At 38.6% G+C, this 15844-nt stretch overlaps 1 protein-coding gene across 8 annotated transcripts in view; it reads right to left on the bottom strand.

Moving 5' to 3' along the window:
- Window positions 1-15844, bottom strand: part of RECQL5 (RecQ like helicase 5) — a 62310-nt gene that overhangs the window by 8531 nt on the left and 37935 nt on the right. For 7 of the 8 annotated variants that reach the window (XM_058166105.1, XM_058166108.1, XM_058166104.1 and 4 more), the window contains 8 exons: window positions 13818-14045; window positions 12492-12588; window positions 8330-8366; window positions 6693-6751; window positions 5733-5806; window positions 3729-3822; window positions 1918-2058; window positions 66-709 (listed from right to left, as the gene is read on the bottom strand). In XM_058166105.1, the coding sequence (XP_058022088.1) occupies window positions 66-709; window positions 1918-2058; window positions 3729-3822; window positions 5733-5806; window positions 6693-6751; window positions 8330-8366; window positions 12492-12588; window positions 13818-14045 (1374 nt within the window). Of the gene's footprint in view, window positions 1-65; window positions 710-1917; window positions 2059-3728; window positions 3823-5732; window positions 5807-6692; window positions 6752-8329; window positions 8367-12491; window positions 12589-13817; window positions 14046-15844 lie in introns of those variants that run through there. The other variant, XR_009153117.1, reaches the window with a different exon arrangement.

Genomic DNA, 15844 nt, shown 5'->3' with positions numbered 1-15844 from the left:
TGCCCACTATCTATCCTAACTTCAGAAAAAGTAATAACTGAGAGGCAAAGAAAAACATATCTCACTTTAGCTTTTCAAAACTTGATCCAGAGTACGAGTACTCTTTCCCTAATTTTTGACTGCTCAAAGGCATATCTTCTATATTCTTGGATTCCTGCTCTTTTGCGGCAGATGAACTTGTTAGTTCTTCTTTAAAGACAATATCGGTTTCCTGAAGTTCAGCTTTCTCTTCACATGCTCTTCGGGAGGAAAACTGAGGCAGTTCATTGAGACAGTTGATTTTCTCTTCTGCCAAATCGATTTCTGAAGCTTTGGCTTTACATCCTGCTTTGGGGATGGAGAAGAATTTGGAGATGTTCTGAGATTCTTTCTTAGCTGCTTCTGCCAACAGCAACTGCTTCTTAGTAGGTTTTCTCTTTTCATGACTAACCGCCAAGGTGACAGCCTCAGCAGTGTCATGCTGTCCTTTTTTTTCAGGGGATTCAACACCGTTTTTGCATATTTTGTTGTTTGTTTCCTCCTTATCCTCAAAAATGTCACCGATATCCAAAGGCTTGGGACCACAGCTGCTGTCTTCCTTCCAGTTTGAGCCAATTTCCTCTTTTACAACATTAATGTCATCTCCTTCCTTAGCAGATAGAACCTCTGTAGCAGACTGGAACATGCCAGACATCCTTTGAAATCCAATCCCGATTCTCTTGGGTTTGAACTTGGGGAAAAAGATGAAAAATAGTTACATTTCTAAAACATTTGAATTTGCCTATGAAAATTTGAAATCAAAAGCAATATCATTTGAGATTTTTTTTTATTTCTAATGTATGCAGAGCTTCAAATATACTGCCTTCACAGGAAACATTTTTTTAAATTCAGGGAAATATTCAGAGATGAATCTGCCTTGAAAATAGCCCACATTAAACTGTAAAGCCCAGTGAAATATCAGAACCGCAGGAAATGCTTTGTATTTTGTATTAGGTTATGAAATGTTTTAGAAAATGTACCAAATTTCAATTTCAGGGGAATCATGGATTTTGGAAGTATTCTGTAAGTTATCCCATTTGGGGTACTTTGATTCAAAAATGGTTCCATATGTTGCACAATTTTGGTCAGTTAAAGTTACATATAGACAAAACAGGAGAATTTTAATAGTAATATACTGGACAATATGTGACACCCTTGTGTCATCCTTGCGGAGTTATTTCCTTATTAGATTTCTCAATGCCTTCAACAACAGAATTAATGTACTGCCTTCACTGGAAAAGTTGGGATACATTCAGAGATATTGAAAATAGCCCATGTTGAAGTGTCGAGCACAGTCAAACAGGAAACAGGCCCTGGAAATGTTTTATGACATTTTGTATTACGTCATACACTGTTTGATGTTAATTTTTATGTCATAAAATGTATAAAATTTGCCAAATTTCAGTTCTATGGAAATCATGGATCCCAGATTTTGGATGCATTCTAAAAATTAACCCATTTGAGGTATCTTGTTTCAAAATGTTTTGTCCTATGGTGTACCATTTGGTTCAAGGTTACAAGAAAGAGAATTGTAGTAGTATATGGATAGATATTTTTCCTATATGGCAAATGTCTACAGAGATTCTCAGTCATCCAGGTCCTGGTTGTCTCAAAGGTGTTCTTTCAAGAGGCAATTGGACTTTTTTGTTTTTCTTTGAAGATGTGTTGCTTCTCATCTAAGAACTTCAAAAGAGCTGAAGAATTTTCTAGGATGAGAAACGATAAGTCTTCAAACAAAAACCAGAAAGTCCAGCTGCTTCTTGAAAAAGCACCTTTGGGACTATATGGCAAATACAACAGAGATTTCTGAAAGCTCAAGAAAATTATGCATCAGGCAAAATCTGTTGCAAAACCATTTACCCAATAATGAATTATAAACAAAAGGTTCATAGCACCTACAGTATTCACTTTGGATGCTTGACAGAAGACATCATCATGTGTAGCAGATGGTTCACCTTTCATCTTGGGGTAGTCGTTGATTCCCAAATCCGGGATGGCATACAACTCCCCATTTTTGGAAGCTTTGTTAATTTCTGTGACCTTTATTGAAAAAAAGGGACAGAGTAAAGAGGGCTATTCAGAGGATTCTCTGTCTCTGGTACTGTACCATGTTTGTTTCACTATTCTAGTCCTCATTTAGAATAAATAGTAATCAGCATTGGAATTTCCACTGCTAACTGACAGTCATAAAATGCAATGTCATTCGCTGCAACGCTTTGTGACAGAACGTTTAACATTTTTGGTTGCCATTATTAAGCAAATCACTGCGGGTGTTAAGCAAGGACTTCACGTGGTCATTACGTGTGACCTCTTGCTGGCTTTCCCATTGACTTTGCTTGTAGGAAGCTAGGAAAGAATGGCATATGGTGATCCTGTTATTGTAGGATACTGCGGCTGACCTGAGAACAAGCATCAGTCGTAACTATCACTTGTTCAGTGCTGTTATAAATTCAAATGGTTGCTGAATGAGTGGCTGTTAAGCAAGGATTCTCTGTAGTTGCAACAAGCAGGAAATCCATGAAAGGAAATGTTGAGGAATTAGGTTTTTCATATACAATTAATGTAGCATTACCATCATTCCTGATCAGGTTCTTAACAATCTAAACTGGATTAACCTTCAACTATTCCTCCCTTGTCTGAGCTCTCATTCAAACGTCTTGAGCACAGATAACATGGATTGGACTCCCCTCCCCCCATTTTGTCAAAAAATAAAGTTCTTACTTTACTATGATTCATTCAAAGTAGATGCACCCCACTTTTAAAGGCATATCCTGTCCAAAGCTTAAATATAGGAATGTGAGAAATTAACAAAAAGAAAAAAAATCTTAAAAACAATAGTGATCAGTGAATAATGGGATAAATTTAAGTTCAAGTTGTACTTAAAAGATTCCCCTGTAGTGCCAAAGAATCAGTGCAAGAAAGGGCAATCTACAATTGGGACAGCATCACCCTCTGAGAGTGGGGTAATTTTAAGAAGGCAGCAAACCTTTAGGTGCCTGTCTTTCAAGCCACTTATTTATACTTATCCGAAATGAGGCGAGATTCTGGAAATTACAGAGGAGCACTAGAAGTTGAGTGCACAATTGTTACTAATTTTTGGTCAATTGTGTTTCTGCTCTACCTCTCTGAAAGGAAGATTTTGCCACTGAAACTGACACTTATTTACACATCAGATTCTTATAAAGCTACCCACAGGGACAGTCATGCAAGTCTCCATTTCAGGGTTAGAGAATGGCTTCCAAAGAATGCAAAAGTGAGCAACATCTTCAGCTGCTGGAGCAATGCATTTTTCTAGATATCCCAAGTCACTCGATTAGAAGGCTCTGCCAACATTTATAGAGGTAGATTTTTTCCTCTTTAATCCTTTGTGAAGTTTTATTATGTGGCTGCAACCATATAGTTTTAAAGAAGGGCTGTTCGGAAATGAATGAGGGACAGCTGTACTGCTGACACAGACATTGCAGATTATTTCAAAGCATACATTTTTGAGAAGATATTAAATTGTGATGCAATAATTGATCTAAAACAAATCTGATTATTACTGAATCTGTATTCTGTAGATCTACATACTGATAGGAATGACAATAGCATTTTCCAGTAAGTCAAGAATAAATACACCACCTTTTTTCTTTATGACTACATATTTCAAGAAAGCCAACTATCAGAGAGAACACTGGCCCACAACATTAAGTTCCACAACTGTTTATTACCTTCTTTAGAACTGATGCCTTGTATAGGTTTGCCATCTTACTGGTCCGGAAAGAGTCATATTCCATCTCTACAGCACTTGCTAAAAGACCTGGACTAAAACAGACCCATGGTTTATATGTACAAATACAAAGGAAATGCTCCATGTTTTCTTAGATGTCATTGTAGAATCCACATTGCAACAGTTGGCAGTTCCAAATTATTGCCTGAGTGCAAAAATACTGGTGGCAATTGACTACTGACTAAAAACGCAGCATGGCCTTCTCCAATTCGAAGAGACATTTGTTCAGCAGGCTGAGGCAAAGAGGCAGTCCCGGAACCAGCGAAATCTGGGGGGCTGGGCAGGGGACAGAATATATCTGCCCTCAGTGTGGAAGGGATTGCCACTCTCGAATTGGCCTTTTTAGCCACACTAGATGCTGTTTCCAGAGCACTATACCATAGTCTTTTGAGACTGAAGGATGCCAATAGAATAGAATAATAATTAACTATTCTTCCCCAAATAAGGAGACAAAAAACAGTAACCCAAAGTTATACTTTTCCTTTCAATATTTCTAGTTTATTGCACAAGTACTTTTAATCTGCTTGTTTCTTTTTGCAGTATGGTGTATTTTTATAGTACATTGCTATCCTCTGGTGGAAACAAAGGGAATTGCAGTATTTAGATCACAGAAGAAAAGATGCAAATATACTTGGGTTATCCAGATAATTACATTCGTGTAAGACAAAAGTTTACCCAGTAATACAAGAATGACCACATAACTGCATACTTTGATTCCAACACTGGCATTTGCTGGAGAACTAATATAGTCACCCCTATGAATGTGCATATTTAGAGCTTTAACTTGAAGCATGATGACATTTTGTGTGATTTGTGCAAATACTCTTAAATTTTTCCATGGTTCAAAATATGGCAGTGGTATGCAAGTTTACTCATTTATAGACTGTCTTTCAAGAAGAAAAAACAAATCCCAGGGCAACTTTAGAACAAAAATAGCGATAGAAATAGAACCAAAAAAAAAACCCCATCTAAAATCCCCACAGAAGTTACCATATTTTTCTCACTATAAGATGTACCAGACTATAAGACACACGTTAGCTTTATAGGAGGAAAAAAAGGGGAAAGCAATGCATTGCTGCCTCTGCCTCCCAGCATCCATCCGGCTAGCATCCTTGCAGCAAACAGCTTCAGCACGTTATCGCAGCCCCAGAAAGTGGCTTCTCAGGGCTCTGCTCCGTTACACCCACCCCCAGTCAACTGAGCTGAGCTGTTGTTACTGATGGGGAATGCTGGAGCCTTCGCTGCCGAACAGCTGATTGGCGGTTGGATCGGCCTCCCAGAATACCGCCGATCAGCTGTTCTAGGTGGCCGGGATCGCTGCTGCTGCTGCCAATCGCTGCTGCCGATTGGTGCTGCCTACTGAGACTGTTCGCTGTTGCCACTCACCACCACTGGCGATCGACAGAGATCAGCGGCAGCAATCCTTGCCCCCTAGAACAGCTGATCAGCGGTATTCTGGGAGGCCGATCCAACTGCCAATTAGCTGCTTGGGAGTGAAGGCTCCAGCGTTCCCCAGTGGTGGCAAGTAGTGGCAGTGGTGACAGGCGGTGGCAAACCAACCCCCCTCCCCCCTGCAATATTCGCTTTATAAGATGCACAGACATTTCCACCCAGTTTTGAAGGGGGGGGGCGGAAGTGCATCTTTTAGTGTGAAAAATATAAATCAAAACATTTTGCCAATGGATCATATTTAAATATCAGTTAGATTTAATTCCATCTAATCCAAAAATTTAACCTGCATGTGTCCCTTGCACAGGCCATGAACGAAAGGCTGGATGAAACTATAGGGAAGAGCCAAAGCTCTTATACGTAGTAGTTCTTCTATGTAGTATAGAGCTCTTATATTTGGTCTGTATCTTTGCCCTTAATTTGTCTGAGTGGGGCAGGGAGGAAAAGGATCCAAAGGGAGCTCTGGGACTCTTCCACCAAATTGGATTAGATCTACCTATCTGTAACTGGTGCTGCTTGCCGGTTGGTGACCAAAGCTTCTTCTAGCATCCTAAGGCAGTGTTCTCGAGCCTAAAATAAAAAGACGACACATGGATGTCTGTTCCTTGTCAAATGCGTAACTTGATGTATGTGCAGCAGGATAATTTCCAGGATAATATCCTTCCTGCTGCCCTAAAAATTGTTCCAGGAGTTGGGGTTACAGCATTACAACCCAGATCTACTTTTTTGCTTAGGCTTTTTCTTTAAAAGGATTAACCCAGGCCTAAAATGAAATAAGAAAGAGCCCAATACAATAATCGTTTGGTGTATTCATCAAAATCAGGCTACTTATGACAAATTGCAGTATCATCACTAGCTGGTTTTTTTAAACATGTTTTAGGGCATAAATAAAAAGGTTTCACAGAGTTGGTATGATAAGGACTGGAGAAGTCTATTCCATCGTCTAAACAGCTAAGAAAAGTTTTTTTAAAAAAAATCAGAAAAAGAAATACAAATTTATTAATGGAACTTTGAAAATACATTTAAAGCACTCCCTGGACATTTTTTTGTGGGGATTACAGAATGGTTTCTAGAGCATTCATAAAGTTCAAATGAAGCACAGGTACTAATAAAAAATAACAGTGAAGACATTTCAATACCTGTATGTGAATGTTACATCACATTGTAGACAAGAAATTCAGAATGAACTAAACTACATATGAAAGCTGGGGCTAAAAGTTACTATGGTTCTTTAGGTCTGGATGTGGAAGAAGCAGTGAAAGAAAGGTGAAAGAGTTGCCCTGAAGGAGTGGCTCCGCCTAAATTTTGATTGATCTTGACTTTACCTAGGAAACATATCTGTGCTATACTTTTCTTCAGTTAAGTCTTCAATCTGAATATCACAATTTAACCAGTTGGCAATGAATAATAAGTAGTCTGTATTAAAATAACCTGTCTTGAAAAAAAATCCACTTACCTTTACTGTAATTCTAGCAATTTTCCTACTGGCTGCATCCTTCAAGGGACAATCGCTATCTACCAAAAGGAGCAAATACACAAGCTAAGTTAACAATAGCTAAGTTCTAATATGTTGCCAAACTTTTCACAGATGGGAAGTATAACTGTACCAGACTACAGAACAGAACTCTTTCTGTATGTGTGTTTTGTTAATTCACCAACCCATGTCTAGGTTTTTTAAACTTCCTTTCCCAGCATATACTATCCTTACACTGGAGGAATTCATGTGATTCTCTATGGCTCTGGGTGTTTCTTGCTTACATCATGTTGGTTGATGCATGTGATGAGGATCCATTTTATTAGCGATCTGGAAATCTGCCAGTTATTTCATTTTTAGGGTAGATCATAATGAAAGTGTACCATTTTATTGACATTTACCCACTATTTATTATGCTTCATTTTGCTTACATATTTTTGGTTATCTCTGAAATTTTCAATAGGTAGCATAAAAGCCAAAAGCTGAAGCCAATTATTTTTTTTCCATGTCATTAAGTGCCACCTAAGTTACAGAATCAATTATGTTGTCTTGCACTTCATCTTACTCATAAGGTAGCTCTAAAACACATTTACATGATGCCCAAGCACCATTGGTAATTAAACATCTGTATTTATCACAAATTTCCAGAATGGTATTTGGCACTGAACAAGGCAAAGTTCTAGTGAAAGTCTGATTTAGCTATTTTTGCCAGTGCTGGGCTTAAATCCAAATGTTTTAGGAAAGAACTCTTCATAGGCAATTATACTATTTGTAGTTCAGTCCAATACGGAATCCTGGAGTCAATGATGTCACATACAAAGAGCAAACAGCATGCTAATATCCATTAAACAATCTTCTGGTGGTAGATATTAAATCTATAAATGTTGCAGGCCTACAATAAATGGAAAAACTAGGAAGAATTTCAGCAACTACTACGAATAAAATGCAAGCTCCGTTTATAATGAAATCAAAGTTCAAATTTTTGCACCTTTTTTTTTCTATCTGTGTGATAAAAGAGGCTGGAAGCATCTTTTTTGAGCAGGATGAACAGTTCCTACCTTCATTACTGTAAACTACTATCTAGTTTCAGGTTATTTGTTTCTAATTCTATCAAACTAGCCCTCATACTAGGGTTTATGCAGGCTAAAGCATTGATTAATTGATTATGCATCCCCATAGACAGATTTGCTCCTGGAAACACTAACCCCACCTGATCCTTCAGATCTTTTTTTTTTTTTTATTTGCATTTGTATCCCGCCCTTCTCCGAAGACTCAGGGCGGCTTACATTATGTCAAGCAATAGTCTTCATCCATTTGTATATTATATACAAAGTCAACTTATTGCCCCCAACAATCTGGGTCCTCATTTTACCTACCTTATAAAGGATGGAAGGCTGAGTCAACCTTGGGCCTGGTGGGACTTGAACCTGCAGTAATTGCAAGCAGCTGCTGTTAATAACAGACTGTCTTACCAGTCTGAGCCACCAGAGGCCCTTCCAATATAGCATCCATTGCTGCTGTAATTGAATCCCTCTGTCTTACAGGCTGTAATTACTGTCAACTCCTCAAAAACACCCATACAAACTTTATCCAAAACTTATATCTGAAATAATATTTACCCGGAAGAACAAAGTTATCATTTTCAGGTTCTCTCCCCTAAAGATATAAAAAAGATGGAAATTAAAGAGATTAAACAGAAACAACATATTTCAAATGATCATAGGAAATGTTTTTTAAAATGTTGCATGCTAAAACTTAACTAAGAAGCTGAAATTTGAACAAAAAAAATCAATGTATTTAAATAGTTTAAAAAATATTTTAAACCAAATTTGGTTACTTAGGTTAATTAACAGGATTAGGGTTAATAACAATAGTCCCCCAATGTATGTGGCAATTACGGTAATTTATCTTTAGCTGGTTAAAGTAGAGATCTGTCAAATTTATCATATACAGTATCTTCATCCTACATTTTCTGACGCATAGAAATAAATTTTTGATGAATATTACTAGATAATATTCTAGTAATATAGAAAACACTCAAGAAAGTGCTTAGAAGGAGAAATAATTTAAAATTGCAGTCTCACGTGTGAAGAAACGCTATTCTTCTTATCCTTGAGTTGAGATCAGTATTTGGCCTATGGGTTAAGGTACTAGGCTAGAAAATCAGAAGACTGAGTTCTAGTCCCCCATTAGGCACGAAAACCAGCTGAGTGGCTTTGAGCCAGTTACTTTCTCAGCTCAACCCACCTCACAGGTTTGTTGTTATGAGGAAAATAGGAGGAGGAAGGAGTATTATGTATGTTCACTGCTTTGAGTTATTTATAAAAATAAGAAAGGCAGGGTATAAATGAATAAATAAAATTAAACAATTCTCACTATGCTGTCCAAATTCAGTGGCAAGGTTTCCCACTATTTTAAAATAGGAAATTCATGAAATGTAGTTCAAGGGGTAGCAATCCAAGAATGGTGGCTCCCCTAATAGGCTCTTAATTATATATTTACAAAAATATTTACAAAAAGTAAATTAAAATTAATTGATTTAACTTATCTTTAATCTATAAATACAGTACATTAGAAAAAAGTAAATAAAAAAGTAAGTAAATTCTTAGAAAACATAGGAGTGGGGCACTGATTTACAGGGGCAGGGAGATAGCCATTCTGAGGCAGATTCCCAGACAGGTACGTGAAAAAAGAAAGAAATATTATTTTTTGTCAAGCAAATTGTACCAGAAGGGAGTGGGCTTCAGATGGCTGATGCCAGAGGGATTGATGATTTTCCGGGAGGGCATTACGAAAAAAATCAGTACAATTGGGGAGGCTACGGCCTATGTGGAGGAACACAAAGCCCTCCTGGAATCAGATGACCCAGGAATTGAAGAAGGGGAGGTTATAGATCATGGGGCGGAAGCGGCTGCCGCTGTTGCGGCCCTGGAGTTGGGTCAGGCTGAACCCAGAGTTCTGAGATCCAAAACTAGGAAGTGATAAAGATATTTGGGATTGTGTTGGTTTTCCTTATTCTCTTTAGTACGATATTCTGTTTATTCTTGACCCTTCTTTATTACGTATTTAAAATTTGTAAACTTAGCTACTTCGTGTTACCTGCTTGCCATATGGCTGTTGTATGTGTTAAAAAATTTGAGTAAAATTCTTATTTTAGATAAGAAAAATGAAAATTTACCATACCTGATATGTATTTGTATAAACCTTTTTTTTGACTAATAAAAACTTTTTGAATAAAAAAAAAAAAGAAAAAAGTAAATAAATTAAATAAAAATAAATGAAGTATTTTCAAAGTGGGCAAATTCTTGTGAAATGTTCAGTCACAAAATATCTGTGGTTGTATGTAATATTGTCTAAAATCTTTCCTACTTTGTCTGATTTTTAAATAAAAACTTCTGTCTTTGATGCCTGTTGTTTTTACTATAAAAGCCCTGAAACAATTCTCAACAATTCCAATTTAAAAACAAAACAAAATAAAGACAAAATCCCACTTTTGCTCAAGTACACTACATGGTTCTACCTATTTTGGATGCATCTTCACCAACACACTATGCAGCCTCGAATCACCCAAAAGATGCATATATCTGTGATGAAGCACTAAAGGTGCCTCCAAAATATGATTCTCTTATCAACAGGGAAAAGCCAGAATTATATCCAGTTTTTAAAGCAACTGAATGACTTTCTTCCTATTAGTATTTTTACAAGGTTTAGTCTTAATATTTTAGCTCAGTTCTGAAGTCTTATAGGTAGTCCTCGACTTACAACAGTCCATTTAGTGACCGTACAAAGTTACAATGGCACTGAAAAAAGTGACTTATGACAGTTTTTCAGTTACAACCTTTGCAACATCCCCATAATCATGTGATCAAAATTCAGATGCTTGGCAACTGGTTTATTCTTATGACTGTAGCAACATCCCAGGGACATGGGATCACTTTTGCAACCTTATGATAAGCAAGTCAATGAGGAAGCCAGATTCCCTTAACAATCACTAACTTATCAACTGCAGTAATTCACTCCACAATTATGGCAAGAAATGTCGTAAAAAGGGCCAAAGCTTACTTAACAAATTCTGACTTAACGACATAAATTTTGGGCTCAATTGTGGTCTTAAGTCCAGGACTACCTGTTTTTTCTTGGGAGTAAGTTCAGTTTAACTCAGTGTGACTTACTTCTTAGGAAACATATCAGGATTTCATGGCATACTCCATCCAAATGTTTAATGTACAGGTAATCCTCGAGTTATGACAGTTCACTTAGCGACTATTCGAAGTTACAACATGACCCCCTCCCAAGTACTTATGACACAGTTCCGAAATTACAAATGTTGCATCACCACAGCAGTTGTTCACACTTATGCAGAGCCTCTGCAACATTTGGCTTGGCTATTCGCCACCCCCACCCCCACATAAGCCGGGTCTCCACAGACACTAGGCCTGTGGATACTCACCTTACAAAGATCTAGCGAGCCTTCTGTTTCTTGGCCTACTTCGGTGCTTTAGGCCTTTGGTGTATTTACAGAGAATGGTGGCCTAAAGTACCACAAGATCACGTGATATCAGTAACGCAAGATTTCATACTACTGATCTTGCATGTTCTCCTAGTACATTAGGCCTCTGTTCTCTGAAAATGGAGGCCTGGACAAGATCTACAGTAAACGGTTTTGCAAATGGAGGGAAGGCCTGAAGTACCTAAGCCTTCCCTCCATTTGCAAAGCCTTTTGCCGTCTTTGCAAAAAGCCTTTGCCATTGAGAACGGAGGCCAAGAGGGGTGTGTGTCCCCCTCTGGGCCTCTGTTCTTATCAGCAAAAGCCTTTTCCTGAAGTCCTTTGCTGACAAGAATGGAGGCCTGGAGGGACGCGAGCCCCTCACAGGCTCTGTTCTCATCGGCAAAAGCTTTTTGCAAAAATGACCTGAACCTATAGCAGTGTTGGCGAACCTATGGCACATGTGCCAGAAGTGGCACGCGAAACCATCCCGCGACGAATGCGCAACCTCGCTGACTCCTCTTCCGGGTTCCTGTGATCACACGTGCGCTGGTCAGCCGGCCGTCGCACGCGCAGGGTTGGCAGAACCCGGAAGAGCAGCATTCCGACACACATGCGCAGGCCGGCACCCGACCTTCCGGATTGACATTGTGCGCATGCACGAGGGCCAGCTGTTTGTTGGGTGTGCTTCCAGGCCGGTATCTGGGCGTTTGGGTGCTGGCTCGCGCATGCGCGATAGACCGCCGCTCTTCCGGGTATCGCTGCTCCCGCATGCGTGAAGGCCAGCGGGGCCAAGGATACCTTGCAGGATGGCTTAGTGTGCCACTTCCAGCATGCAGGCCAGCACACGGGAACGCAAAGATTTGCCATCACAGGCCTATAGGAACACAATCTCTCATCCCTTAGGCCTCGGCAAGCCTTTGCTCAAAATACGAAAATGAGGCAGAGAGACTGGAGAGGAGATAGCTCCATTGATCATCGAGATATACGTAAGGTAAATAACCCAGTCAGGCAGGGTGGAGGGTGGGGAAGCATGAGATATCTCAATGGGTTGAAGAAAGCAATAAGCTTCCCGTGGCCTTCTTCTCCCTGAAATACCTCATGCACTTAATGACCCACGCATTTCATTAGTGAATGCATGGGCAAAAGCAGGGTATAATGACGTTCAAGTTACATGATTCACTTCTACGAATCCTCGGGTTACGAATGTAATTGGTAGGCTCCATTACATTTGCAACTCAAGGATTACCTATATAGGTGAGTCTCTATCTTCTATAGAAAGCTCTTCCACTTACCCTGCGCAACTTCATCTGTTTGTTATAGAAATTGTTCCATTCCTTTTTCTGGCTGTCCTCATTAACTTCACCCACACTCCTGGTATCTTCATCATATCTGAATAATAACTCAGAAAGAGTTGGAAATTGAACAGGAAAGTCATATATAACTATATCAAATCTTAAATTAGCATCAAAGGCCAATATTCTAGGCATTAGGATTAAGCATCAGGATTGTGGACCCTTGTATAAACAAGATTGTAGTTTTACTACAGAATAACATGTCTTTTGTTCATGTAACTTAAAGTTACTAACTGCATTTGATGAATAAACTATGGAACCATGATGGGCAATGTGTTCAAATTTCAAGCCCACTCAGAAGTTCACTAACTTAGCTTGCATGATAGCTGATGAAGGTTGATGGGGCCTCTATCACAATAACATCTAGAAGATCACATACTGCCTGCCCCAGCACAAATACAACGTAAACGATTTCATATAACTATGTAATGTAAGAAAGTGCCCTTAACTTTCATCTAGTGTGCTGCAAAAATTAAAACCAAATATTAGAATAAGCTGTTAAGATAAACACTTGAATCTTACTCTCATTCACAGGAAGAAAGTGATGCCGAATTTATGCTTAATTTTCCAACAGAAATTATGAAACCATCTTTTTATCAACAACAGTTGGCAGATTGTTCTAAGAAAACTGTCATACTTTTTCTGAACATTTTTGAGGGTTAATCCTAACCCTAACTCTAACTCTAACCCTAGCTTAAAAGTCAATTTGGGAAGCATGTGCCTGAGAGTATTATTCTACCAGATGGACAAGGACATGTTCCATCTCCCTATTTTGTTTTTAAGCCTGAAGCCTTCCCTTAAGCAAGGAAATAGAAATAAGGCAGAAAAACTGTGCAGCCCCACAAGGGAGAACAGCAGCTTTTACTTGCAACAGGTTTACACAACTCAATACATTCTGAGGTCCAGTTTTACATTTGCATTAAGAGAATGGCATAACTACATTTAAACATGTAAAACATTTCTATAACAATTTTAAACCATATATACTTCTTATCCTCCTTAGTATTGATCCTTTGACTTCCAAACTGAGCTACAAAGAGTAATTGTGCAATCTATTGAAGTGACAGATTCATGAAGAAGCTGTGGTTTTTGAGATCATCACTTCAGTTCACTTATGCAGAAAAAATTCTCCACTTTTGTCCTCCTTAGTCAGGAGAACCATCAAAATTACCAAAAAGGTGGGGGGGGGCACCCGCGAGAAGAGCAGTTCTTATTTGGCCAAAAAAAAAAAAAAAGCCTCTTCCAAATTAGTTAATGCAGACCTACCTTTCAAAGCCACCACAGCCTCGCTTTCCTCCTCCATACAGCTCAGGGTCATAGGCATTCCAAGATGAAGCAGAAGGTCCAATATAGGTTCTACTCCAACTTTTGGTGCTATGCTGTAATGCTTCTACTTGCTTCTTCACTGCTGCTGGATTCTTACAGTAATCGCAGCTTCTGTTACATTGGGGAACATCGTCTCCAAAGTAGGTGGCTATGGCAGCATGGCGACAACTAACAGGCAAAAAAGAAGCAATGTTAGATTGAGGAAAAGGAAAGGAAACAGAGAAAACTCTTTTCTTGCAGTGGTTACAGTGGTTCAAAGACTGTCTGAAGGTGACCAAATTAAAAAAACTCACAGGATGAGGATACAGGGACACAAAGAACATTATTTGCTTACCATGCTTTCTAGACTACTGAAAAATGCTAGCCTTCTATTTTGAGATAATTTGAGTATACAGTTCGGGAACCTTAATGATCTGTTGACAACCTCTCCTACTAATCTCTAACCAGAAGTTATAAAGGCAGTTATAACACATCAAAACCACAGGCATTTAAAATTACAATGAGGTCTTGTTTTAGGGTTGGTTTATATTAACCTTTCCCTCCATACAGATTTTTATGAATGTTATTGGGCAGAGTGTCAAATGGAAAAATATGCTGTATGCTGTTCATGTTAGAGCAATCACCTAACTGGCTGGCTGGATGAATGGAACTGCCTGTACAGACCATAAAAGGTCAATAAAAAGCAGTCCTTGTTGACGGAGCTAAAAGATACCTTTGGGAGAAGGATAATCTATTTCTGTTGACACCATTAAAAAAAATAGAACGAATGCCAATGAACCAACATTCTCCTTTCCATCCTTGCCATTTAGCACAGGCTCTTCATGAGATGGAAATTACTATTTAATAGAGACTTTCAAAAACTTATTTTTTTCCTAGTATATTAATTTCCAAGCACGCCACCAATGCAGTTATAAACATATAAACTGAACTTATATTTTGTCTCATTACCAAAGGAATGTAGGCTTCAGTTTATTTCTATGATAGGTACAATATCCTAGGAATTCATTTACAATATTTCTAAGCACTGGCACTTTTCCTTATTCCAAATAATACGAAAACCAAAACATCTTCCATTTGAAAGCAGGCTTTCAGGCTGGAAAGATATGAACCACAGTAGCAGAGTATTTTTGTGGCATTTTAACAAATGCCTTTTGAGGCATTTCCCCATTGAATTCTAAGGAGGAAGGAGTAAAACTTCGCAAGAGTCAGGACTATTTCAGCAAACGTACAGATAAAACAATCACCTGTTTGTGCTAACACTTAGTACCCATCCAGTTGAGAAAGCTGAATCTATGTCAGATACTCAGCTGGTGGCTTAAAATCCCTGAATAGAAAAAGTTAGGATGGGGAAGAGAGAAAAAAAATGCTACAAAGCTACCCTTATCAGTTCTGCAAAGTGACACTGACTCACACTGATCTTGGGCTAAAAGAAAGCCTCTTTTCACAACCAATGAAAGATTATCCGGTTGAATTTTTTTCTTCATGCCCTTCTAGCAATTGCTAGCATTACCCAGCTGGAAATGCCAAGGATCTTTGGCAGTCCCATTTTTTTCTCTCTCCAGAAAAGGAAAACAACAAAATATAATTTGGTTACGCCAGGAAGGAGACTTTGTTTTTTAATTATTAGCACTCCCGCAGGGCTTCCAAGGTAACAGAAAAGAACTCAATATGTACAACTAAAGCCGTATTCTCATCTTTAAAATGATACCAGTTAATAAAAATGAAGGCAATGTTTTTAATTAGTGGTTGAGGCAATGGAGTTATAGGTTCAAGTCAAAAGGTCAATCTCTGGCAGAGTTACAAGAACTGGCCAAGTTGGCAGTTGGTTTCTTGGCTGGAAGGGGCTGATGGTCTTTCTTAGAATAGTCAGAGCAGTTTTCTTTAGAATACTTTATTCATGACCTTAGAGCAGCCAACTCTCTGCAAAGTGTTAGATTGAGGCAGGGGATGTGGGAGGAGGAGGAGGA

This window comes from Ahaetulla prasina, chromosome 2 (genome assembly GCF_028640845.1).
Source record: "Ahaetulla prasina isolate Xishuangbanna chromosome 2, ASM2864084v1, whole genome shotgun sequence".
In the NCBI taxonomy this organism is placed as follows: Eukaryota; Metazoa; Chordata; class Lepidosauria; order Squamata; family Colubridae; genus Ahaetulla; species Ahaetulla prasina.
This window is presented reverse-complemented; position numbering and strand designations above follow the sequence as displayed.